The 27,731-nt window shown below is 39.7% G+C and overlaps 2 protein-coding genes across 3 annotated transcripts in view; both read left to right on the forward strand.

The window, feature by feature from the left end:
- Window positions 1-951: 951 nt before the first annotated feature.
- CFAP161 (cilia and flagella associated protein 161) lies at window positions 952-8,746 on the forward strand. Of its 2 annotated transcripts, XM_072345510.1 has the most exons (7): window positions 952-1,071; window positions 1,214-1,303; window positions 1,473-1,708; window positions 2,681-2,765; window positions 3,494-3,652; window positions 4,412-4,485; window positions 5,203-8,746. In XM_072345510.1, exons 1-7 carry the CDS (start codon window positions 1,009-1,011, stop codon window positions 5,375-5,377), a joined length of 882 nt encoding a protein of 293 aa, XP_072201611.1. In that variant the 5' UTR covers window positions 952-1,008; the 3' UTR covers window positions 5,378-8,746. The 2 variants fall into 2 exon arrangements, with proteins under 2 accessions (XP_072201611.1, XP_072201612.1); XM_072345511.1 differs by lacking the exon at window positions 4,412-4,485 and having other exon boundaries at window positions 976-1,071; window positions 5,203-5,375.
- A 6,253-nt stretch (window positions 8,747-14,999) lies between these two features.
- Window positions 15,000-27,731, forward strand: part of IL16 (interleukin 16) — a 39,838-nt gene continuing 27,106 nt past the window's right edge. Inside the window, exons 1-2 of the mRNA XM_072345650.1 lie at window positions 15,000-15,049; window positions 24,169-24,222. Coding sequence (XP_072201751.1) covers window positions 24,173-24,222 — 50 coding nt within the window. The 5' untranslated portion in view covers window positions 15,000-15,049; window positions 24,169-24,172. The remainder of the gene's footprint in view (window positions 15,050-24,168; window positions 24,223-27,731) is intronic.

The following is a 27,731-nucleotide window of genomic DNA, read 5'->3' on the forward strand; positions in this document are numbered from 1 at the left end:
ACAGAATATCCCAGGTTGGAAGGGACCCATAAAGATCATCGAGTCCAACCTCTGGTTCCACAAAGGAACACCCCAAAATCAGACCACACATAACCAAAGTTCACTCAATGCATTCACCATATTCACCAGTGCTATAGCATTGGCTGTGTGCTTGCGTTAGCCTAATTCACCTGCTTGACCAATACAGACTGCAGAAGACCATGTGGTTATAAATAGCACTTGCTGTGAGACTGTGTGCCAGCCTCATCACTCATTCACCAAAACATTAAGGGAATCAAAATGTATATACATACGAGTATATAGTAATGCTTCCTCGTTTGTGGTGCTGGCCTAGAACGCCAGAGGCAAACATCAGTGGGACTGCAGCAGAGGTAGAACCAACATCCATTTCATCCCATTCCACGTTGTTGGTGTGGGACAGACAGCAGCAGAGGGGCAGGGTGACAACATGGCATCTGCCATGGAAGTGCAGATGGAGCAAAGGGGTGGCACCAAATTCCTCCACGCAGAACTAATTGCAGCCACTGACCTTCACTGATGCTTTCCGACTGTTTGTAGAGACCAGCCAGTGGTTGTGAGCGCAGTGAGGCGGTGGTGGTGCATTTCAGCACTGGTGTCATTGACAGTGGGTTACCTCCATTGGGGCAGATTTGTTACAAGCGCAGCATGCAGGTTCATTGCAGGTGAAAATGCATAGCCAATGGTGGTGCCTATGTGACAAAGCAGTGCTTTGTAGCTGTGAATTTGCTCTATCAAACAACGTTATTGTGCTCTTTGTATCTGTTGTAGTTTCCAGGGAAATAAATAGGAGACGACTGCTTTCATTGCAACCCACATATATGATTTTCAGTTCATCTCCATGCTCGCTTTAGCTCTAATTGCAGCTCTTGGGCCCCGCCTCCTCCTTACTTTCTCTCCGCTGATTAGCTGCCTCTGCACTCCAGTGCGCAATTGCCAGAACGGTTGCCATGGCAACAGAGGACGCTGCGCGGCCTAGCTGCACCCACCATGGCTGCCTACCGGCCCGGGGTGCTCATGGGCAACTGGAAGGAGGACATGTGCCTGGAGGAGGTGGGTGAGCAGCGAGGACTCCGCTCCAACCTCTGGCCCCTGGGAGCCTCACCTGCTTCTTCCCCTCGTGGTGCTTCCTCCAGTTGTGTTGAAAGCCGATGTTGCAGCACTGGGTAATGCTTTGCTCGCTCTTCTCAAGCAGGAGCGCGTGAGGGACTTCATACAGAAAAGAGAACGAGGAGAACTTCTAACGCAGAAAATCAACAGGCTGAACGATAATCTTTTTAAGAAGGTAATTTTTAAAGGTTTTGTCAGTTCTCTGTGATCCTGCACGGAACAACACAGCTGTTTGTTGGCACTCTCAACACGCAGAATGCTACACATTAGCATTAGATATCTAAAGCACTCCTGATGCCAAATTCAGATAATTCAGTATAAAACATGGTGTGTTTTTGGCTTAGGTGAAGCTGTCGGTGTCTACGAATGGATTTGTTTGCTTTGGAGACACGGTGATGCTCCTGAGCCCCAGCAAGGAGCCCTCAGGGTGGCGTGATGTTGAGGCGTGTGGTGAGCTGACGCTGGCGGTGAACCTGGAGGAAGTGTCCATATATTCACCTGTGTCACTACGCTCACCCTGCGCAGTGAGCGCCATCAGCACCACAGGCCCTGTAGGGCGGAATACATTCTGTATTTTAAGGTTTGGTACTTTATTCTTTACTAGTGGTGAGGTGCTGGAATGGGTTGCCCAGGGAGGTTGTGGATGCCCCATCCCTGGAGCTGTTCAAGGCCGGGTGGGTTGGTGCCCTGAGCAGCCTGGTCTAGTATTAGATATGGAGGTTGATGGCCCCGCCTGCAGTGGGAGGGTTGAAGCTTGATGATCCTTGAGGTCCCTTTGAACCCAAAACATCCCATAATTCTGAGTTTTCAGCAGCGTTAGCATTTGGTGTTTTATTCTGAGAGATGTGCAATGAATTTTGCTAAAATACTAATGAATTCGAGTAAGATTAAATTATTTAAGAAAGAGTCTAAATTAAGCCTGATTCTGCTCTGCATATTACTGTGAATAATTCCAAGGAAGTTTCAATCAGCATAGAACCGGTGTGAAATCAGAATCCAGTTCACTGGATCATTTGGTAAACTTTGCATTAAACCCTCTGTTTTTAATGTGGTCTTATTTCATCTGTATTCACATGCATCCAAATATCAGCAGTACTATTTGTTGTTGTGCAAATAATGTCTCTGAAGCAGAAATTTGAGTCAAAGGGGACAGTGCTTCAGTTGTCCTAAAAAAGACCCCTCCATCAAACACTGTTCTCTCTCAGAGACACATTTAACTCCAGCTGCTTGTGGGAGAAGAAACAGAACAAGTCCCTGCTCAACAGTGGAAGGCTCTGCCTCAGTGCATAAGTATAGCAATGGTGCATAAGTGTACAAACTAACCCTGACTGAGCAAAATGTTTTGGATTAGACATAGTAAAGAATTTTGAAGCCAATTTAGGTTACAGGCAAATACTGTTCTGCTTCTAGTCCCCGATTTTTTAGGTGCTTATAATTAAGTGTATTCACAAAAGTAATTTGTGAAATATCACCTCAGTAAACATGAATTTTAAAAAGTCAAGAAAATCTGATATATTTGAATTTCTTGTTGTTCTCTTTGCAATTTTAACAGTGTTGATGGAGGATCAGTGGGTGAACCTGTTAAATTTGGGCAAAAGTTTGGTCTTGGAACAACAGGAGGGTTTTCTCATCCAATGGTAAGGAAAGAAAGTTGTAAATGGCAATTGATAGCCTATCCTGATAGCATGCATTTAGGTACTATATAGATATCAAACTGCATGGTTCAGTGTCTTAGCTTTACAGAACAGATTCAGAATCATCTGCAAATCAAAATAAACAACATATATTTAGAAAGGTTATGTCTGGTTAAAAAGAAAGGTTAAGGTTAGAAAGGTTAAGGTCTGATATCAGTTGTGCAGTCCAAGGGGACAGTGACCCAGAATGATGGGTAATGCAGATTTCAAACAAGGAAAAGGAAAAAAGAAAAAGGAAAACAAAACAAAACAAAACAAGAAGATAATTATAATTTTGTTTCTTGTGAAGAAAAAATACAGTCTGTGTATGAAGTAACAAAACCAGGGGGACGTTTCTATTCAATGTGAGCATTGCTTCCCTGTACAAATCGGAAGCAAATTAGACATTTGATGCTCAGAATAAATCACATCAACTATGATAAAAGTTTCCCTCTCAGCTGTTGCTTAGATCTGAAGGAGTCTTTGGAATGTAACATCAATTTTCAATTAATATTAACAAGTCTATTTCATGAGTCCATATAGAATCTATTTGACTGTTTTGAAATGCATAGCTTTAGCTTGGCAGACTGCTCAGAAGCAAAGAGAATGCTTTGTGCTGGTCTTTCTTTTTTAAATTACATGTCTTTTCCTTCTGTATTTATGTGGTCTTTAATGTATATTTTTATCTACAGTTCTATCTAGGAAGTGACCATAGAACATTTATGAGGTTTGCCAAAAAAACTCACCTTCAACAAGTATTTTTGACAGATGAGCCTTCCTATTTGACGTGCTGGCAAGCAAATTTCTTGGATCCACAAATGCGTCTTGAATATGAAGGAATTCCCGTTCCTGTAAGTCATTGAAATGGAAAAAAAAAAAAAAAAGAAGCATTGAGTATTTGTAGATTGAAACAGAAGAACCATTTATCAGGCTTTATCTTTTATATTTGAAGACTGTATTGTGTTCACATTTCTTCCCCTATCATTTATTTCCATCATAAACATCATATGTGTGCTGCAGACACTGGTTAAGTTCATTCTTTTTTTCCATTAGACATATTTTACATCCATCTACCTGCAGTATTTCTGCAGAGAGAAGTAGGTGGGAATATGCTGCTTAATGTATCAATATCTGGGAATAATTTGGTTTCACAGAGGGAGCTGATCATCTAACATACCTGTAACCTACTGCAGGGAACCTGCTTTATAAGGAGGGTTGAACTGGATGATTTCCAGAGGTTCCTTCCAATCCTAATGGTTCTGTGAATCAAGGCACTGGAAAAAGTGGGTCCAAATATGTATCTTTAAGTTTTTGTAAGTACATGATGCAGCTGCAGTATTTTCCTATCCCATATAACAACTGGGCTTCCTGAAGTGTTGGGCATATAACAAAATATCATGGATATAACCATTCTGAGAGCTGACAGTACAAAATATCTGTGTCAATCTACAGCACTGAGAGTGATATACAGCCACACATGCTTCTATTAAGTAGTAATCAAAGCATTCACCTTGAATAATTATTGTTAAAATTAGTTTAAAACATCTATGAAGTGTGTTTTGTGTGTGTGTGTATTTTGTTTCATTTATGTTTCCTTTTCTTTTTGCCAGGCAAACTGTAAACTGATTATTACTCATTGCCATACTAATAGAAGCTTAGCTGTTCCAAGGAACTTTTGGGGAAGGTGAGGATAATTTATATCTAGCAGTGATATGCTTAATGAGACATCAGCTCAGTGCATCCAGAATCACTGAAAAAAAGTAAAATAATTGCTTCAGGAACATACTGAGGAAATGGAAAAGAATGCAGGATGCACATTCTTCTTTCCCCTGTGTTAATCCATGTATTCTGTTGTGATGCTGCAAACAGACAGCTCTGTCTTACATTTTTCTTTCCTTTTTTTCCTTTATATTATCACATCATGCTCCCAGCCTTCTGTTAGGTCTTGACAGTTCTCCTTCTGAATATTCTGAGCAATTTTATATATGTATATATACATATATGTACATGCATATGTATATATATATATATATTAAGGAAAATTGGTATGCTAATAACTCAATTAAAACACAGCACATAAAACTAAGTTTCTTATATCCATATGAATCTCATAACAAATTAATGTTAATTCAATAATTTGACTTAACATGCATGTATTGAAATAATGTTAGGTATTATTAAGCAGTATACCAATTGTTTCTCGTTACATTTCTGGCTAAATTGTACTGTGGCTTTGTATCAGTTTTTTTTGAGGATGAATAAATTCTGTAAGGCCAAAAGGTTGCAACCAGAGTCATCTTCATGAGAAAACCTTCAACAACTTACAGCTTATGCAGACTTGTTGAATGCATATATACTCATTCTACACTGTGTCTTCCTGCCCTTTTATTTGACTTTGCAGGTCTTACTTTGGAAGGGAATATGAAGTAATTTGTCACACTTACTTGGACTCCCATCGAGCTGAAGAAGACAAGAATTACTGGGTAATAGTTACAGGAAATCCCGGTGATGACGGTGGTGCTATGCACAACAGACCAGAGCCTCAGCCAGGAGGAACAGGAAGGAACGTTTCGTGAAGGGATGAAGAATATAAAAATCCCAGATTACAACTGACAGGGATTGCTTAGATTCCGATCCTTATTTTTTTCTGTTCAGCTTTTAGCGTTATAAATGTTTATTTTAAAAAGAGATGTGTAAATCTACCGTTAATAATTTTATATAATCTCATTAATTCAGCAGCGGAATGGCAAAAAGATGACTAATATGCACTGAAGAACAATGCACAACAGCAAAAAGCTCATGAATCAAGAAAAGCTCATTTTCCTACTTTCACATTCTCTGGTGGCAAAAGGAGTCGGTACGTAGTAGTATGAATTGCACTCAATTACGGGCCTTCTGGGTGTATTTAACCAATGCTTCCTAACCCAAATCAGTGTCACCGTTTTGAAAAGAGTGAGCATACATTTTCCAGAACAGTAAAGACCAAACTGTTGTGGGATGCTTTCACATCTAAGGATTGGTGGAGAGAAATTAGGTGGTTGCGCTTCTTCTACCCTCTATCATGAGAAAGGGGAAAGGACTACCCGTGCTGTTGGAAAATGAACAGTATTGAATCAACAATTCCTGATTATCAGCTTTGGTTCTAATATAATTTTAAGACAAAGGTTTTTACAGAGCTTATATCACTTCTTTTTTCTTTCACAACTTCTTAATATAGTCCACACGATGGCACCACATTCTTTTAAACACTATGATTATTGCCAGCAGGACTATTGCTACATGTGTTAAAACAACCCGAATCATTTGCATTTCATTTAGTCCCTGATACAATGCCTCTAAAGAACCAGACTGAATCAAGCTCAAATTCAGGGCTATGAGAGGTGAGCGATGTTTTGTCATCTTTTTAGAAACTCATGCCAGATTAAGCAGTAAACTAGAAAAACTCAGGCTGCACTGAACTGAACACTGCCCTGCAGTGTTTCTAATTTGACCGTTGTGGGACATTTACTGCTAATCACAGGTTTTAATAAAAAGGACTGAATATTAAGACATAATTTAAACACTCCAGTGACTGCCACTCAGAGACACAATAGGGTCTAATTGATAAGGTAACGGAGATCTGAACCATGTCATTGTACAAACTAAGGGCTTGTGTCATATTTTGATAGTCCCAGATTTGCAACCCAAGAACTATGGATAGTGATGCTCACCTCATTTGTAAAGCACTCTGACATATACCAACAGAAAGCAAAATCATGCATTAGGGAAGCTTTTAATGCTTCTTCCAAATTAGACCCAATAAGGATAGATCTACAGAGCACACTGTGGGCAGATAAAGCTCACTTTCAGGCAGCTCAAAAGCTGTTAGCATGAAGTTCATCCTCAGCTATTAGTCCGTGCTGAGAGGCAAGGTGCATTATTTCAGATTTAGTGCTGTGCTAATGCGGCATTTTGGAGGTACAGGGAGAATTCACATCTGTGTGTTTTGCTGTATGGATACATGCTGGCATCCATAATACTGAAATAAAGCAGAGGTAGAGAACTCCATGAGTCAACAAAGACAGACCTCATCCTCATAGTTAACTAATGCAGAGGTACCACTGGAAAATAAAAATCCACTTTCCATCTGCCTTTTCACTTTCCCCGCTCTTCTGTACACTCACTCAACTCACATTCCTCATCACATCACCTCTGTCATGTCATCCAGCAAAACCTTACTGATTTGAGATGGCAATGATGTCCTCTTCTAGCACCCAGACTAAGACCCTACTCTCACTCTACACCCATCAGTACCTTCAGAGGCTGCTTTTCCATTCAGTGAGGCACTATTTTGGCACAGCCGGCTCATCAGAGGAGGAAGCCACATGCAGGCTTTGTAACTGGATAAGACATCTGAAGGGGGGGGAAAAAAAAGAAAGACTATTTAAATTAGAAATTCCACACAGCAGTGGAAGAAAATATCCAAGCACTGGAAACTTGGGTGGAGTTGGCAGGTGAGAGGTTGATTTTGATAACATCTGTGCCCATTCACCCTAAATTAATATTGCACAACCGCTGCAATACGGGGCAGTGGAAAGAGTCCTTCTAAAGTCCTCTTTAGTAACACTTAGATGTATGAAAACTCAACTGAGAAGGCTGCAGAAGAAAAATACATAAGGCACAAAATACAAAAGACATGAAATACAAATGGAACTTAAGAAATCTTTGCGTCATTTTGTCAGCTCCGCTTCTCCAAAGTTATAGGCTTTGTCCCAGCTGTTGCCCTCCCCCTCATCTTCTGTTTTTCCATCAGCCTTGTGTATGGAGGGTCTGTGATGAGTTTACACCCTTTTCTTCTTTTTTTTTTATTTCTTTTGGTTGGTAGGCTGGCACAAGGCAGCACCTTTAATACAAGACAACAAAACATCAGTACTGTGCTAGAAAGCATTGCCAGATAGATATCTGATTAGATTAGGTATCTCTTCCATGTTTTTGTCCAGGAGGACTCAAAGTGCAACAGAATAGGCACAAACATTAGAAAATGCATGATGACATTAATACCCACATTTGCTGATGAAATAAATTCATACCCTTACATCTCTGCTGTATGTTTATATGAAAAACTCGGAGAGTTCATTTCCCAACATCTGCTAAACGCTGCCTTGTGCGGTACGTCAAAACAAAATGAAACAGACCATCCAGTTACAGGCCAGCTAGTATATATGTTTCTATAATGCTGGTCTTGTTTTAATTATAGGTTCCTTGGGGCAGGGACCGTATCTTCATCTTTTTTCCAAATACGAACAACTAAGGCAGAGACATTCAGTATGCGATAGCCTAAAGCTGTTATTAAAAGTGGTTGAACGATGACAGGAAATTGAAGTAGACCTGGTGCAAATAACCAGAGATACAGGCACATGAAATCTACACATAAAACAGCGCCAAGTAGTAAACTCTCGGTGTGGGGCACAAAGATGCAGCTGCCCATGTGAGTCTGAAGTTAATAGGAGTTGCTAGGAGAAGAGCCCACAAACCACAGCGCTGTCCCTGTGGGTCTGACAAACCCACGTTGGGAAATAAGAATTATATGTACCAGTATTTATTTTTCTATATATATTTAGTTATTTAATTATATGGCGTACCAGTTAAAAATACCTAACCAGCTTTTAGCCTAAGCCCAGAGGTGGTACCAGTCCCGAGAAGCTGAAGTGTTATTTCTGTGTCTTGTGTTAAAACTGCTAGCACTTAGGTGATGCATGCCTGCAAAGATCTCCATCTGACTATGAAAATCCCTTTCAATATTGGCATGTAGCTGTTTCTGAGAACGTTTCAAGTAGAACGTATAAAGCCATTACATCCCAAGCAGAACGAAAGCAAGAAACCAGTGAATAAGCAAAGCTCTGAAAAAAAAAAAGCTGGAGTTATCTTTCCTTCATGGGCAACACTTAATAAAGCTTAAAACTCCTAAAATGCTATTTAGCGTGGATTATTGTTATAGGGTCTCTAAAAAATGAAACAGCAGTTTGTGAAATCCATATTGGACAGCAATTTCTACCCTACCTCCCTGGTTTTCAACCATTCCTCTCTTGCCTGGGCTTTCTGTCTCTAATGTATCCTGAAGAAACAACCGAGCAGTTGTTTGGGGAAAAGTTTAAGGTTCATCAGACTTTCCGGTCTTTTTGCTGACAATTTTGGCAGCACCAGTCCAGCCAGAACACCCAAGATGTATGATAGCCTTGCAAGCAGCCAGTGAATTTAACTGAGTGTGAAAAGAATCATACTTTGCCATATAAATGTATATATACATGTATATACATACATAGATATATAAAAACAGAAATGAATTAGCATTATACACACAAACCTATACTGAATACTTTAAAGCTGACACAGCAATAGCATGTAGCTCAGTGCATGAAAGTGACTTATCTCTCCTCAGCTAAAAATATTAAACGGTTTCTTTTGAAACAACCTGAAATAATGGGTTCTTTCAGCACAATTTTGAGAGGTCCTGGATATGTTAATATTCAAGCCTGCTTGTAAATGACTTCACATCATCTGTAATACAGAATAATGTTCTTGCTTCACTTTATGCTTTCACCTCGTCCCCCCTTTTTCCATCCCTTTCCCTTTTCTGCTTGGTACACAAATCCAGCTGACCTCAGACTCTACCTGTGGCTGAGAAGTTGCTCAGAGATAAGCCAACATATGAGGCTAAGCTCTTTGTTCCTCCTAAACCAGTCTCTTCAAAACATGTTGACACGTTGAGTAGACAATCTGTGTGGTCAATAATTCATAATTACAACAAAAGTGACCTTTAATCTTAGTGGCTTAACTTCTGTGACAAAGCCCTCACATATTTGTTGTGTTTTCTGAATTTGCTGCCAAATCTTACAAAAAACAGGTATGGACTAGTATTCCACGTGCATGGTAAATTGACAGATCTCAGGCAACACACTGTAAGTGCCTTTTGCTTTTGTGACACCATCTTTGACTGTCAGTAATAGTAGATGTAGGATAAAGAGACTATCAAAGGCCAAGAATCCTCTACATTTGATCACCAAATCTACCATCACTCTTTCAGACAAAGTGAAACCCCTTCCAGTTCCCCAGCTAATACAGGTAACAGTATTCTATTCCGCACTTGGCCATACCTATGTCATGCACATTTTCACCTCTTGTTTACCACATCTGTGCATCAGTGTCCCTGCCTGATACATGGGCATAACTCTTCCCTAAAGAAGATACTGAAAACAGCTTTGTGGATATTTTGTAGGTGCTTATACGAACACTGCAGAAATACTATCTTCCATCCTGACAAAAGTTCTCCCAATCAGTCCTCTTTTCCCCACACTCCTTTTTCAGACACAAATAACTACTTGTTTAAAAAGCAATTCACAGAGCTATTTCAGTAATTGCAGTACATGACCTCCTGTAGAGCATAGCTTATTGTTCTCACTGCTCATTGAGAATTTTGATGCTTCCAGAAGTTCTTGTATTTCAACGTTTTCCTCTGTCCCATGGCTAATTAATATCTAACTGTACATATCAACTGGCAATGCCATGTTAGGCTGTTATGGAATTTTGTCCTGAAGTGCTAAGTGATTTTAAACAGTATCACACTTTGGGACTTGTGAATGGTTTCTACTGAATACCAGACTTAACACAGAATTCAGAAACACCAACACAAATTCCTGCTTCCTATGAAATTAGCTTAACAAGGATTTAGGGAATAACCATTTCATCTAAGCAGCCACGTCTGAAAACAGAACGTTCATTCATCACAGAAAGAAAAAAGGCAATGTTGATTTCTACCAGCCATCGGCCCTGTTACACAGCACAGCTGTTAGCTGTTTGGTTTTAGAAGTGCTACATTCAAGCGGTGAAGGTTTCTTGGTCAGCCCACATAGCATATAGCAACTATAGGTTTTCTATAATAATGCAAGGCCCGTGTTGTAAAGAAAGATGTTGTCAGAATTGCTATAAATGCAGAATAATGATTTATGTTTCAAGTTATTCTACAATGCAGAATATATAAATGTGCTGAGGTAGGACAGTGTTTCTAAGGGAATGCTGTCATTAACTGAGGACAATTCTCCTGCATAAATGCCATGAAAGGAGCATTCATCTGGTGGAGTTCTGCCTGCAATGAACAGCACCATTGGCCAAGACATGCTTCCTAAGGGTGGGACAGTGAAGGTGAAACTGAACTGGTAGTGAAAGAGTTCTTAAAGAATATAGAAAACTTATCCATGAAACCAAAACTACAGAGAACAAGTACAAACTAAAGTGGTTTGGAATGGTTGTTAAACTGGTAGGGGAGAATCTAACATAACATTAAGCTTCTGCAGGTGAACAGATATTATTTTCTCCACAGAAATAAAAAAGGAAGAGTCATATTTCCAGTTTAGTGGTCAGATATGGCTGTAGTTATATTCTTCAGTGACCAACTGTGAAGTTTTGTATTGATAATTTTCTCCCTTGTTGATCAAAGTTAAAAATGCTCACTTGAGTGTTTTTAAGATTAGTAAATAAGTAAATCTTAAAAACGGTTAAATACAGTTTGAACATACAGCTCCCATAGATCCTGCTATTAGAAAGCCACTGGTCATGGAATACATACTGTTAGGTTTATGGCTGTGAATTCATTGCCTATGTCACATTCACACTTTGAGAGCAATCAGGGCATCACCTGGAGAGTTACCATCAATAGCTTCACCTGGGAGAAAGAAAACAAACCACTGAGGTGGTGAATCGATTTTATCCAGTTTTACCAGTTGTTACATTACATTCTTCCAATCCAGAAAAATGTCAGTGTAACATACCAATGAACTGAGAAAAAATAACTGAATAGAAACACAGCTCCTTGAACTGGTTACAAGAGTATTATCTGCTGAAATAAAGCCAGCTGCCGTACCCCAAACAGCTCATTGCTGCCTTGGGTGAATTGCACAGAGCAGAATAAACATCTCAGAATGCTCTAATTAGCTCAACTATGAACAGCTTTTTAAAAACTGCATTTCTGATTCAACTGGATGCAGAGCTACTAAAGGTTTATTCAGAAATTCAGCTGTTCACTCTTGGTGCTTTTTAGCACACACATCCTCTTCCCAGACTGCATCCACAGCAAGGGTGGATGGCCTGGTGCACGCTAAGGGCTGTATCCTCCATGCCCTATCCTCTCATTTCCATTTGCTAGAGCAGCCTGAGACCTACACAAGCTCTTCCCTTAGTGTCAATGAAGCAAGAAAAAGCAATGCTTAAAAAATAATAATAAAAAAATAAGGGCCTAGGTAACGAGATGGCAGCAGAAGTTTTGTGTAGGTAATTGTGAAGTAATGTGTAATGAAAGGAACAACTTGAACTACTCATATATACTGATGGTTTGCAAAATCACTCAAGAAAAGATCGAGGCGTTACTGTGGACAGCTTAATGGAAACTTCTGCTCAGTGCACAGCAGTGGTCAAAAAAGCAAACAAGATGTCAGGCTGTATTAAAGATGAATTGAAGAATAATGCTGGGAATAATAACAATACCATTAAATACATCAATAACGTGTTCTCCATTTTAAGAGTAGCTTATTTTGCTTTCGTTGTATGAAAAGAAATATCTATCACAGGAAAAAGGGAATTAAAAGGGATTTAAAGGCACAGATAAACTTCTACAACATGAAAGATTTTTAATGGTGTCAGAATTGTGACATCGTTCAAACCATCCTTATCTAAACAACTTACCTGCTTCTCAGTTCACTGGTTTGTAAATAAGGGCAGAGGGAAGCACTTACCTTTGTCATATCTATTGAGATGAATGAATTAAAAGTGATGCACAGAAAGGCCTCTTTTGGGCACAAAGATGTCATTTTTTCTCTTATTCCCAACAAAAAAGGGTCAGTACCTCTCCACTCTCTCCTGAACTCAATACAAGGCTCTGCTGTTGGTATGATCAGCACTGCTGGTCGTCCATCATCAACCTCCTCTGCAGTATGTATGCAGCAGGCAGCTGCCCCATGCTCTGCAGACCACTGACAGGCAGCCATGAGGTGGTTAACATTGTTGCTTATTATTGACAGTAAACTGGAAAAAAATAAAGCCAGAGGTTAACTTACAGCAGAAGAACCCTCCCATGCACACACCATCCATTCTCAATGCATATCTTGTTTAGGTGTTAATTAAAGCAGAAGTATGACCTGATGTGACAGGTTGAAAGCTGTCCTGTGAATTATGGACATGATATACCTCAAACTCTGTGGCTGTTAGGGTAGAGTGCTTGCTGAACCTAGATGTCAGCTTTAGTAAATTTAACGTTGTTTAGTCTGAGGATAAGCAAGGAAAACTCATCTGCCCAGCAGCGGGAGGGTGTGGAATCAGGCAGTGTTTTCTGCAGAGGATTCTTATGTCTGGGCTCTTGAGAGCCTAAGATGTCACCAGGTCCTTGGGCTGTGAAACCAGCAAGGGAAAATATGAAGTGATGCAGTTTTATATAACTTACAAATGCGTTTAGCATTTTCTGTGACAGAGAGGCGGCAGTCAGAGAATTTAACTGTTTCCTTTGTGAACTTTATTTTGTTTATCTGGAAACTCACTCCGTGTCAGCAGAATTGGCAGTGGCCTCATGCAGAGCAGGAGCAGGGCATTTTCCCACATATTAAAATAAATTATAATCTCAAGAAAAAGGGGAGAGAGAGAAAAAGAAAGAAAAAAGAAAGTTACGCCGTGAAATGGCATTATTACCTCTAACAAAAAGCATATGGAATAGTAGCTTGCACATAGGTCTGGGAGCCAGGAATAAATCAGTGCTAGTCTAGACATGCTGATTCCAGCTGTGGTTCTGAAACAAGCTGTTAGTGCTAGAATTTGATTAAGTCTAATGCCCATCTGGATGATGAATGAAGGCAGAATAGCAGTGTCCCATCAGAGCTGTGCTAGAGGTACTCGTGGCTGGGACACAGGCAGGGAAACAAGGGTTACCCCTTGTATTTCTATTTCTCACAGTAACTGAATGAGTCCACAGCCAATATTAGAAGTCAGCATGGTACAGCCTATGGAACAGTGGCTTATCACATGGTTCTCCCCAGTATAGGCAACAGAGCAGAGATGTCTTTACTCCGTCTTGATCCCCACTTGTAATTTAGTACAGCCCCCAGTCACAATCTCCCTTGTGCTTTCTCCACAGTGACTATAACATTTAATTAACTCATATTTATATGCACCCAGAAGATGGAAAACTCAATATATTATCTATTTAAGGTAATTGCCTCACAAAAAGACATAAATTAACACTGACCAGTGATGTAATTTCAGAGCACAGAGCACTGGCAGGGACTCAGGAACCCCTACAAACACACCTACTCCCTCCTGCCCTTCTCCTTCTGCCTCCTCCCCTTCCCCAGAAGAACAAACCCCTCTCCAAATCAGTCTGATACAAAAACCACATCCTTTCTATTATCTTCTTTTCAAGAAGAGAAAGTGTCCCAGTTTACCTTTGCTTGAGCTTAATTTCTGTCATCCTCAGACAAAACAATTTGCTCCACTACACAGACTTTATTCACCCAAGACCAAGTTCCCCAAGCCCTTGCAGAGCTTATGAAAGGCGTTTTCACTCACTTGGGTTAAATGAACACTGTGTATTTTCTTTCTTCTTCTCCCTCCCACCCCCCCCTTTCTTTTTGGGCTAAGAGTAATAAATGAATCATTTCAACTTTGGGCAGGGAGTTTAGGTGTTGTATTTGTACCATGCAACTACATAAACACAGAACGAGCCAATTAACCAATGAATGGCAGGAATTAGAGGTATTGAGATGATCTAAAACATTTTAACACATTTTTCCATATATTAGCCCTTGGAGTAGTTGTGTTTTGCTTTCTTACAACAGACACAAGTCAGTGAAGTCCAAAAGGAAAGTCTGAGGTTTTACATTTCTGCTTGTGGTACAGGAAAAGGGTTACGATCTCAGTGGTTGATTCAGTGAAATAACATCTCTTTTATACACATCTGCCTCGCAAGTAGGGCGGTAGTTGGAAATACCCAATCTAAAGCATTAAAGATTTGCTGGCAAATAGCAAGGCATTTTCTGCTAAGGAAAAATTGTTATATTGAGTAGTCACTTCGAGTGCTCAGGAGCTACAGTCAAATATCCAAACACCGTGGAGTTGCACTGCATTTATTATTTTGTCAAGTGTTTAACACGCTGGGAGCTGACTCTGCTGTGTATTCCATGCCTAAGAGGGGGTGATAATAACGAACCTAAGTAAGAAGATACTTGGCAATGGTAAGTGATATTTTCTTATCAAATTCTTTGGGCATCACACACTCAACTGTTTTTACATGTCAGTATGTATCACTTTCAACTCTTTTTATTTGGGAATTTAAACGAGGAGAGTAATCAGATGAGACATAAAGGCAGAGTTGTTTCACAAACTATATGACTGCCTTTCTATACCTTGTCATGGCTGTTTTGTTTTTAAGTTACGTGAGAAATGTGAAGAAAGTTTGAAATGTGAAAGAAAAGAAGTCTGAGTGATCAGCCTTACTATTTAAAATAGAGATGCTGTGCATGGAAGTACCTCAGTTCAGGACACATTTGCTTTGCTGTGTAATATTTCTCCTGACACACATAAAATCAGCAGACTGTACCAGGGAATTTTGTGAGCTTGCAGCTTCCTGCAGTTCCAAAGGCCTCTCTAAAACTTGCTGTATTTGAGGCAGACAAAAAACAAAAGCATAAATCAAGCAATTCAGCACTCAAATGCATTTAAATCTTCAATTCTCTCTCCATAGCAATTAATCTCTATTAAAAAAACAAGAGAGAGAAAGGAATTAATTTTGAAGCAGGATGTAAAGAAGAGGATATGTCACTTTTTTTTTTGCTTTTGATAAAGTTCATGATTTTTCAGAAGTGTTTCTAACCTTTCTGCTCATTTCAAGAGCTCCGCAGCTGCAGGCAGCACTCTTCAAACCTTTTCCTTAAAGAAGCAATGCAGAAAAACACATTTCCATGAGAAATGGACAGGAGCACTACGTAATCCTATGAAAACACATACAGATTTCCAATCCATTTTGGAATTCAATATTAAATATGATTAGTGTTTCAAAACATACGTCCAAACAAGACACCCAAACACACTATTTACTTAAATCTCTGTATGAACCAGCCTGTGCAGGAAATCAGTAAATTAGCCCAGAGTCTCAGCCTCAAAGGAGATGCATATTTGTTTAGTCATATGCTATAAATAACGTCTGTAGTCTCAGGACTTTGCCAACATTATTAATGCAGTGTTCACTTAATAGTCTCCTTTATTATGGACCTCGTTAGTAGCTGATTCATGCAGCATGAGCCTACAGAAAAAAACACGCAGACTGGTGTAACACATGGACACTGTTGATATATGTCTGCACTGCCACTGTAACCTCATTTCTGTGCAGCTGGTGTGCTCAGAACCAAGCGCACACCTCCTGGCCTGCAGCCCCTGGGAAGATGCAGTCAGCTGTTATGCTTCCAGAATTATCATATAGAATGAACTTTATACACAATGCATTCTGCATAATGAGATGCGTTGGTGTAGGATATCATTACTTAACAGGAACAAATAACTGTTTCCTAAGACGAGTTGTTTTGTTGCCTGTCTAATTAAAATAGTACAATTTAATTATCCCCTCCCATGCAAGACGGAAGGTGATAGCCACAATTCATTTCCATGGATAAGGACAGGGATTGAGAAAAGGAGGGAAGGTAAATTTATCTAGTGTCAAATATTCAGGTCACTATCAGAGCTGAAAAATCTCCACTACAGTGCTCTGCCAAAAACTGGGCTGGGGCAGAGTGTGACTGCCTTATGGAGTGAGTGCTGTGTATCTGACATGGTTGATGAGGTTCAGTTATACATACTTTAAGCAACTGCCAAAGATTAATGGAGAGCTCAAACTGATATTGACAGAACCTTAACAACTTTTTGTCTATTTCATACATAAAGGTCCTTTCTTTTGGCCATAGACAGTGGTCCTTCCCCTCCTTCAAAAAAACAAACAAACAAACAACCCCACAAACCAACAACCAAAATCATGCAAGCAAAAAAACCCCAAACCTTTGAAACTCCTCTTTTTTATAAGTAATCCCCTAAAACCTGGTATTCTTACCCCTCAAATTCTTGAGTCACATCTTTGTAGGTTCACATCCCAAACTGAATGACAATATTTATCATCAGATTAGAAGATGTTGAAGAAAAAGGAAAGGGAATCAGACTAGAAATCTTGGGTTCCACTGGTGGTTGCATGGCTGACTTGAAACATAATGGTGGACAATTACTTGGGACTCAAATACCAGAAAAGACTGCTCCTTATGGGAAATTCAAGCTTAGACAAAGGATTTTGTGTTATTTCTTATAGAGAGATTATTAGATGTTCTCTGGATTCCTACTAAAAAGTGAGCACACATGAAGAAAAGACACCAGAAAATGTCACTTACATCAGCTGCAAAACAAACATGGTAGCAGGGACCTGAGTTATAATGGCCCTGGACTACAGACACTGTGAAACCAACAGTTGTTTTTCAGTGTTAAAATAGAGAATGTCATGAAAGTACAAAAATAATCAAATGTTAAGAAACGCAATAAAGTTTCATGACACCTGAACTCCCTCCTCCTCACTGATTTAAAAGAAAAATGCTGGGGAAGTGATGAAGGCCTTTAACGTGCCAAACAATTTTCAAGCTCTTATGGACAAATGTCAAAATAAGAGTTGATGAATATGTGGATATAGAGACATTTAAAAGAAACAGTAACTAACAGTCTATCTGTGCATAGAGTGAGTTCTCAAGAGTAGTGAGATAATGTCTTTACAGACAGATTTGTTGCCTATCCTAAAATAGATGCTTTACCTGAAGTAGAAATTATTGTCATTGATACAGGAATTAGAGGTTAAAGTTCTCTTTGTCGAATTGATGAGACCAACTCATTGTAACAGCATCTCCTGAGCATTAAATCTGTGATCCTGCAGGGAAAAAAAAGAAAAAAAGAAAAAAAATGAAGTAAAACCAATGTCAGGAATCCTCAGGAGATCTCTTGGTTGCTGTTACTGAACATCAGGCACTGCTCTAAAGTTGTAGGCTTATCTTAAAACATGGGAGAAAAGCTGTCTCCCCAAAACATGAGATTCCTCAGTGCTTAGGATGCTAAATCTGGCTCTTGCATCATCTATCACACCTACAAGCAGGGTGTCATCAGAACATATGAAGCACCAGAGTCATTCTGCTTTGTCTTACCAGGGAGCTATTTTTTGCGACAGATTATACAGTTTCAACCACAAGAAACCTGTGAGATAATTTAGTCTCATCTTGCTGTCAACAATAATGCTTGTGCTCACTATGACTCACTTCACTGTTAGAAGCTACAGCACAGCAGAGAAGAGCAAGACAGCTGCCACTGGAGCTTTATGCTGGTATCCTCAATGCCACAAATAAAAACCATTAGCTCAGCCTCATTCTAATTGTCATAGCCTTAGTGATAAAGTAAAGCAGCAGAAATGCTAAGGGTCTTGAAGACTGTGCAGAGAATTGGCAGCATTAAGTAGCTTTACCTCTACCAGGCATCAGGAATGACAAATATTCAGAAGTGGCTTCTGCTAAAGCCTTGCAACAGAAGTGACAATCTATAAATGCAGTAAAGTCATCTTATTTAGGTACAGATATCTAAGAGGAAGAGATGACATAATTCCTCATCAACCACTGAAAAAGCTCAACTGAAACAAAAAATCCTCACCAAGATCCATCAAAGCCAGCAACCAAGACAGGACCACACATACTACCTATGGTATACAAAGGGATGGCAAAGTACAAACCTTCAGCGAGACTGAGATCAGGCTTTGAAAGCGACAAAGAAGCAAATTCTGCCACTAATCCTCGGAGAGATGAAATATATTCACCTTTTCAGTACTTCATTCATATCTGGTTGCTTAAGGTATAAAACAAAATACAGTAGCAACAAATATGACACAACCCAACAAAGACTCGCAATAAAATGGAAGACCAGACAGATCTAAAAATACCTTCTAACACTGAACTCATGAAACATTCAGTGAAATTCTTCATATAATTTTTGTATGTACACTAAGTTCAGTTTCCTTCTGCCCTTTACTTTTTTGCTCGATGAATCATAGTTTTGGCAATTGATAATTCCCCTTTCATTCAACCTAAAGGGCCCCTTATTTCAGCTTACAGTTCAGGGACTATAAATCAGAAGGAATGCAAAATCAGATGAAAAAGGAACATTATGTGATTGGAAATGTGGAATGAGGAAGTAAAGTCACAACCTTTGAAAATATTTGCTTTAAATTAGAATGACAACATAAAGACAAGCTCACAATGTTTTTACTACTCTTGTGAACTCTGTATTGGTCAATGACTTTGCAAACAAAATTGACATGCCTGGTCTTCATGTCTGTCTTCAGTACCTGATATTTAGCAGTTTCACAGTTCAGACACAAATATCCTGTACTATTTCTCAAAGATCAATATAATCACTTATGCATAGTCTACAGACCCAGTACAAGAATATTAAAAAAAAAAGCACAACTCAAAACAGTTTCTTCAAAGGTTACCATTCGTGCCAGGCCTTATCTACCATACCATGGCTACAGTCCATGTTCTTCACACCGACACTGCTGCTCAGTCAGATATGCTCTTAACGTGGCATTTCTTTAGATCACATGGGATACTTTTCTGTAAACAAAGCACTGTATGTACAAAATAACATAGTCTGCATAGAGAATGAGCAAGAGTGAATGTCATGCAGTGCAGATGTAACTGGGAATACAAGGTCTAGGAACCTTGATTAACTCACAGGGAGGCATTTCACTTGAAAACAGAAGAGGCTGCAAAGCTGGATACCATCATGAAAGAGTCAGGTAACAAAGCTTGAAATAGGAAATGGACTTTAAAAAGAAAAAAGGATCTGAAGGAAAAGGAGGAGATCCAAATGTTTGAAAGCAGAGTGACGCTGAGGAAAAGGACAGGCAACAGAAGGAAAGATAGAAATATGTGGAAGATAAAGGATGACATCAGTGAAGAGATCAGTGAGAAAGGATTCTACAAAGGCTTGGTGAGCAGGGCATTTTTCCTAGAATAATCCTAGAGGCAGCAAATCTGAAGCAAGTACAAGGAAGTATATTTTTATGTAACACATGAAACTCATTGCCTCTGGATAATCAAAACTTAATGGGAGACAGAAGTGAATAAATTACAGTTACTTAACACAAGATTCATTTCATCACCAGAAGAAAATTCTTTGTGCTTCCTGGCAAAAGCAGGTACTTAGCGATGAAAGGAATTAGGAAGAGATTTACCTAATTTGACATACTGCGCTACTTATCCTTGTGTAGCCTCTGCTAAAACAATGCTATCCAATCATAATGTAAAAAGCTCCAGCAATTTTGGAATACATACAAAACCTCAGGGTGTCAGCCTCTTCTTATCAACAAGGCACTCAGAAGAAACTCTTCCTGAAAGTTGATTATTTTTTTTTCCAAGCTAATTCTATTGAAGCAATTGCCATTAGACTTTGCTGGAAAGAGATACCGGATGAACTGTACTTATATAGGATGATTAAATATACCAGCTCCTACATTGCTACGTTAGATGGATGGGAGGTAGAATAAAAGCTTCACAACCCAAGATTGAGGTGACTAATCCAGTCCTGGCTTAGCAGCACTGAGAAGATGGAATACCTTGTGCAACACAACTGCTTTCTGGAAGAGGCAACGTGTGAAAATTGTGCCTGTGCTTAAGATAAAAACTAATTTTTGTATAACCTACTGTAGGAAACATGGTTAGGAGAGGGTTGGACTTGATAATCTCCAGAGGTCCCTTCCAACCCCTATAGCTCTATGATTCTGTAATTCATCAGTTTGCAGAGCAATATAAGGACAGGACAAAAGCTAGCACACCTCAAACTATCAGCTTCCTCTCCTATTATCACAAGTATGGGGTTGGGTGGAAATCAGGTCTCAGGCTACATCCCATCATTAGTTAGATTTACTTTGCCTGGAGCAAAAGTTCTGCTTAGATTTTTTTAAGTTCCTTTTTGGAGAAGGTTATCACCAGTAGCAACAGGCAAAATATTTAGCGCTGAATAGTCTGCAAATTTGTCCTCTAGAATCCAAATCTCTGGATTTGGAAAACAATTTGAGGGGAAGAGCGATCAGCTCCCGTATCTGCTCTGGTTCCAGACGCATCTGGATTCTAGGAAGGAGAGAAGAACTCATAAGAAATAGGTTCAGTGGCTTCTCTATTTCCTCCTCCCACTTCCATCAGAGACTGACGCCAGATGTCAGACAAGTGTCTCCTAACCCAGGGCGGAAGCATTGCTCTACCTGGGAACGGTACCGTTGGACATTTATTCTGCAGCAAGAGTTGTTGCTCCTTCTGCATGTCCTCTTCCTTTGGCTGAAGATACTATTTTCATTTATTCATCTCTTGGGGTGAAATCTCTGTCCTGCTGAAATCAAAGGCAAAACAGCTTACTTCAAAGGACTCATTTCTGCTAGCTTCTTGTTCCACATATTAACTATGTTTAAGATTTCAAATATTTCCTTTTATTTATTTGAACTCCTCACTTTATTGCATTTTTCCTTTCTTGTCCCTTACATGAGAAGACAGTAAAGAAACCCAGATGACTCTCCTTATAACAACTATTATTTCATAAACCTTTAACAATTCAGTCCCTTTCAGTAGAAAGAGTCCACATCATTTCAACCCTTTCATAAAAACCTCGAGCATCTGATCAGTGTTTATTACCCCTTTCCTGGTATGATTCCTTTTAGCTATGTAATGAAGATTGACCACAGGATCCAGTATTAAAGCATACCATTAGCACAACACAGCAGGCGCAGGAGGGGCTCTGTCTCTTTTTCCTTACGGCTTCTAAAAACGCGCTTTTCAGTTCACTGCTGGGCGCTGAACAATTACTGTACAGAGAAGATGGAAAAAAAATGCAAAAGGTTACAGTGAAACATCATGAAAATACAGCCCCTCCTTGTGATATTTCTGCTTTTGCTGCTGGCTCTGGCAGAAGTCCAGATGCAGAATGAACAAAACTCCCGGTGGTTTAAGGAGTACAGAATTCAGCCCGTAGTCAGGAAATGCAATAGTATATGACAATGGGAAGAAAATAAATAAGTAAATAAAAGCTTCCCAATCCTTTTGAGCTTCCAGCTCCATCAGTCTGGACCAAAACAGGGACTGCTAAGTATTTGTGTGAATGAGTGCTCTATTGCTAAACAAAAACGTGTGTGTTACAGTGCAAGGCAGTTCAATGGTAAACAGTACGTAGCTCTGCTTCCTGATTGATGTTTCGATTTTGTGGTACTGACAGTATAAAAGTTCATTTTATACACAAGGCCAATAATCTCTCTATTTAAGCTTAGTGAGGAACTGTTTGCTAAAGCACAAAATCATATCTGTGATATCCCTATTTTTCCGTCTTTCCAGGAAAGCTACTTGATATCCATTGCTTGCTACTCAGCATCAAAATCTTTGCTCTTCTATAGGATTAGTATTAAAAAAACAGCGCTAACATTACATATTTACAGTCACCCAGGTTAAAAACTCATAACCCTGAAGACCTATTTGTTGGAAAAATAATGTCAAATTCTTTTCATTTTGCAAGCACTTTAAATATAAATCAGCTACAATCGTATTACCAGGGACAGAGAGTTTCAAGGTGACAGAAGGCGATGCAGAAAGCAGAGATTTCAGCTTCACTTGTTGCCCTGATATGTCATTCTCACAGACCAGAGGCTGGTCTTCGCTGCCCACATTTTATCTAGAACTCACAGGAGACCCTTAAACATGAGACAACGCAAGCAAAATTTTACAACACGTTTTAAACTCTCTCCTTTGTGACTTTAGTGGCAGACCTATAAAACCAGAATCTTCAGGCTACGTAACACAAAGGGTAGCAGGTGTCTAAACATTTCCACTGGCCATTTCCGTGAGCAGGCAGGGCTACATGTAAAATTCAGGTTTTTCTGCACATTTTCCTGGAAAGCACAGAATCACAGAATCATTAAGGGTGGAAAAGACCACTAAGATCACCCAGTTCAACCACCAGCACACCACACCATGCCCACTGACCACATCCCTCAGTGCCACATCCCCATGGTTCTTGAGCACCTCCAGGGACGGTGACCCCACCATACCCTGTGCAGCTGTGCCACTGCAGCACTGCTCTTTAGGAGAAGAAATTTTTCCTAATATCCAAGCTCACAGCCAGCTTGTGAGGCTGCTTTCAATGGAAGGCAGGGACAAGTCACAACAGGGAGTCTGTAAATTCTCAGAAAATTCCCTGAGATTTCTAATGCTAATTGACTGAAACAGGGACACCTCCTGGGAATGCTCTCATAAACTATCAATTCTACTCAACACCCTGGAAGGAGACTGTAGCAAAGTGGGGCTCAGCCTCTTCTCCCTGGCAACAATGGTAAGATAGCAGGCAATGGCCTTAAATCACTCCAGCAGAGGCTCAGGTTGGATATTAGGATTCTATGATTGAGAGAAAGTACAATTCAGTTGTTACTGTGTGAGAAGAGCTGGGAATTGACAGGTGGGAAAGAGCAGACTCTAATTGATGAGACACGGCTGATCATAGCCAAGGATGTGGCAAAAAGGTAGCATTGACAGCACGTACAATTCAGTCTTTTGTTGGGGGGGAGCTGTCACAATAACAGAATGGACTGAGAGCTGCAGCAAATTAAAGGTGTAATTGAGGCAATTGGCAACCTGCGGCGCAGCTCTCATTTCCCAGATGCTCCGTGGAAAGAGCAACAGTTTTCTGAGTCCTTGATAAGATTGGATCACAAAATTGCAGTTTAGCACATCAAGGGGAGAATACCTAAGAACTGGTAGCTTAAAGAGACCATGCCACTTCACAGTGAGAAATACAAAGGATGGGCATTCAGAAGTAGCTCCTGGAACAGAAACTGCTTATGAAATTCTTACTGGCATCATGTTTAAAATATCTGCTAAAAATTACAAGAAACATGCTTGCCTTCTCAGCATCCAGCAGGAAATCCTGCACTTGATTAGCACAGATTCCCCCCCACACCCCAGTAGGTTCAGCATGCTGGGACCCCATCAATCCTAGGACCAGAAAGCGATGGGTAAAAACAAATTAGACAAACTCCTTAAATAGTCTTGTCATCTATGGGTAGCTGGGAGCCCACTGGAAAGTTTCCCCCAATACTGCATCCCGTTGCTTTTGTTTATCTATCCTTGCTGACATTTTCTTCAATTAGGAAACAATAGCTCCGTTCCAATGTACTGAGCAGAATTACTGAAACCAAACCACGTGACACCATCAGAGTGTGTTTTCAATTATTCACTCTGTCTTTTTTTGCCAGGCCTATGAAGAGGAACAGCCTTCTGCAGGAGTCAGGTTTGTCTGCCTCGCTGTTGTAAGTTCCTCCTTTTGCATTTTTATTTAAGAATTAGAGGGGTTTTTTTAACCTGTAAATTCAACTCTCAAGAGTTTCTAACTTTTATTAGAGTGCTTCCAAATCTCTTGCACTTCCTACTGCCTGGAAATCCTTGGCTTCTGCAACCATTCGGTTCTAATAGTACTGCTCAGTTATGAATCTGATGGAGATCACAAAATGATTAAAATGGGATGTAAGATATCAAGCTGTTCGTACTTGGCAACGTAAAACTTGTCTTGCTAGTAAAGAAAAGTTCTAACTTTCCTACTGTATGGTTAACAGCAGTGCATTCCCATTCAGTCTGGGAGCTAACTTCAAATTATTTACATCTTGTAAATGCTTGGTATAATATCCAACCAAAAAATTTGAACCAAATGGGCACTGCTCAAATCATTTACTTTGTTTGCAGAAGACAGACTGAGTTAAGGCTTTTTAGACTTAAAGCTGGAAAAATAAAGCTTGGGTGAAAAAAAAAAAAAAAAAAAAAAAGAAGTAAAAGAGAAAGAACATTTGGTTTGCATTACAAACCACAGACAACTTCCATCAGGCACGCTGAAGGTATAAGAATGGCAAGAGAAAATGACAAGCAGTGAGTGCACAGGAGGAAGAGATGAATGGTCTGGAGAACTGGCTTTGAAGTAATTGTCTGTGCCCAAGATACCTTGAGGTAAATTTGGTGGAATATGGAATGAATCATAAAGCTTCTCTAGCACTTGTGATGTTGTTTGCTGTGTAAAATAATATTTTTGGATATTTTTATTGAAAAATGTACAGACTCTGTTTTTGGTGCCTCCTGTATTACTGTCACTTATGAACCAGCAGCTCTGGAAAGGATGCTGTTTTAGTTAGAACTTGGGCTGTGAGCTGCAGCAAAAGCAAGTATTTAACTGGAAATCTCCAGGTCTACTGGGTTTATTTTCACTGCAGCTGCTGGCTTTCCTTGAGATACCTGGTAAGTCACTCAGGGTTAAATTTGGTCTTTGAGCTAACAGCATTCTGATGGGGGTGAAGGAGAGGGTAGGGGAAATGACTGATGCTACATGGCAAAAGAGACGTTTTCTCTGCTGAAGGTACCATATTGCAGGGGGGTGGGAAAGAAGAGTGCACTTAGAGCAATGTTTCCTTCCCTGTTTCAACAGGTGCTTCCACGTGCCCTGCATCCCAGGTGCTTAGAAACAGAGACAACTTCTTAAGCACTTACTACTCATGGCAGTGCTTGATACTGATGCTCTTAAGCTCAGCAGCCTTAGGCAGAGTGAGGAAGGGCTCCTGCATCTCTCCCCATCCTTCATTCTAGCATACCAGTCTCCAGAGAGCAGTATTTTGACCATTAAGCTATTAAGCCCCCTGCTTACCCATTGCTTAATGGCTCTTTAAAAGTTCTCTCTCTTCAGGGAAGCAAGAGTGCAGTTAATGTTTGTACAACACAGAAATCCTTGAATGAAAAATGCTATTTCTTCTAATTTTTCCCCAAAGGCAAGATTGTTTAGGTCTGAATGCACAATTCAGGCTCATTTCTGACACTGTTATTGCTCGTATCTAATAGTGATTGCCAGAACCACAGAAGGATCAAGAGTCACTTCTGCAGACTTTCAAGTGCTGCATGTTCTACTGCCAGTTAGCTCTCTTGCTTTCTACCTAGATGCTGAGGAGAGGCACTTGTAAAAGTTACCCCAATATGACAGCAAGGTGTGAAGCTCCTGTCATCCTGACCATCCTATTTTATATATATATATATTTTAAGACTACACTGGTTTAATGGGCCAGATTTCATTTTCCTCTTCTTCAAAGATGTCTTCAAACATGCAGGAAATGCAACAAGAACTTTACAATATAAACAGGTTTTGTAACTCACATGTTGAAATTAGATACATACAAGTTATGGTATACTGAAGTTTTGAGCTAGCTAAAATGCTAAAAACACAATCAATAAAAATCAGCAAGCCTTGAAGGTCTTCATGTACTAGAAGCAATAAATGTCAGACAGCTTGTAACTAATGTAATCAATGAAAAATGTACAAAATTTGCAAGCTTGTGATACTGAATTATGTCAACAACTCCTTACTTCAGTTCTCAAAATTATTGTTCTAATGTAATTCATTGCACTTTTCATCTCTGCGTTTCAAACTAAGTTTCATCATAGAGACTCTAAAAACAAACTTCTCTCAATAGTGCAGAAGGGGAAATTAATCCTAGAGAAATAATCTCGCAAGCCAACCAAAAAGACCATGTGTTAAAGCTGAGCTCCATGTCATCCCCTCATTCCCATCCCCTCCTCTCATTGCATACTCACAGAGCTCCTGCTGAATAGGACATCTGAGTATACATCCCACAAAGGGAGCATTGGGCAGTCCTCCATCCACACTTGTATCTGCAATTGGCCAGGGATGCAAATTATGTTATCCATAAGAAGAGAAGGTAATCACTAAAAACCAGTAGAAGATTTCATGCACTGAATAAAATACACTGTACCAGAGTGGGGAAGGCTGGGAGCCCAGTGACTTCAGTTGCAATGTTCCTATCCAGTGGGATCAGACTCTTCCAGATCAGCAGCGAGGTTCCCAAAGACAAAGAGAAGAAAGGCAGAAAACAACTTGACATGCTCTCTAGAAATGTTCAAACTCTTAAGTTTGCCACGGGACAATGTCTTGCTGGGAATGTTGAGAAGTTTCTGAAGTGTTAGCATGAGTTTCTGAAGCCTTAGGGATTTTGTTTGGGAAGAGACATCAGGGAATAGAGCAATATTAGGACTTTTGTGACAGAAGTAAATTACACTTCAAAGTTATGGGAGAATCATCTATCAAATACACCAGAAAGGACAGTAGGCCTTGGTGGAAAAAGGGGCCTCTCTCCTCCTGAAAAACCTACATGCAATTTTTAACTTTTATAAATCCAAACAAACTGTGATTCACACTAAATTGTATATTTCTCCAGCAATGCCATATAGCTCCTTGAGATGGGTACTCAACTGCATATTGTTTATCATTTTTTATATATTTTTCTTTGTAGCTATTTCTATGAGAAGATAGAAAGTGAAAAATATAATCCTTATGATTTATTACATAGGTCTGGCTTGGTTAGAATTTGCAGGTCTATGTTTCTTGTCATGGCTGTATGGAGCCTTTAGAAAGACTGCCTTCTGTTTCTGCACCACCAGTGACGTTCTGGGTACAAAATGCAGATTCTCCTTCTTAATTCTGCACAGAACCAAAACCAAGCAGCTAATCACTTTGTAAAGCATTGTGCAAACTTTTCTCATTGGTATATTTGGGAATGCCTTTTTAAATTACAACCATTTTCAGTTTACAGTATAATATTCTTTCATTTACACGAATCCTTTAGTTTCAACACGTATCAATCAGTTACTGTGAATAGGAAAGCTCTTGCGACAAACAGGGATCAAAATCAAGCAAGTAAGTCAAAGTGACTGGTTTAGATTTGCTTGTGTTGAAATTTTCTTCTAATGCTGACATATACCTAACAAAATA

This window comes from Excalfactoria chinensis, chromosome 10 (assembly GCF_039878825.1).
Source record: "Excalfactoria chinensis isolate bCotChi1 chromosome 10, bCotChi1.hap2, whole genome shotgun sequence".
NCBI lineage: Eukaryota > Metazoa > Chordata > Aves > Galliformes > Phasianidae > Excalfactoria > Excalfactoria chinensis.

Coding starts and splice junctions, on each gene's coding strand:
- CFAP161 (XM_072345510.1), top strand. CDS start 1,009: ATGGCTGCCTACCGGCCCGGGGTGCTCATGGGCAACTGGAAGGAGGAC. Junction 1,072..1,213: donor AGGACATGTGCCTGGAGGAG/GTGGGTGAGCAG, acceptor CTTCTCAAGCAG/GAGCGCGTGAGGGACTTCAT. Junction 2,766..3,493: donor GAGGGTTTTCTCATCCAATG/GTAAGGAAAGAA, acceptor TTTTATCTACAG/TTCTATCTAGGAAGTGACCA.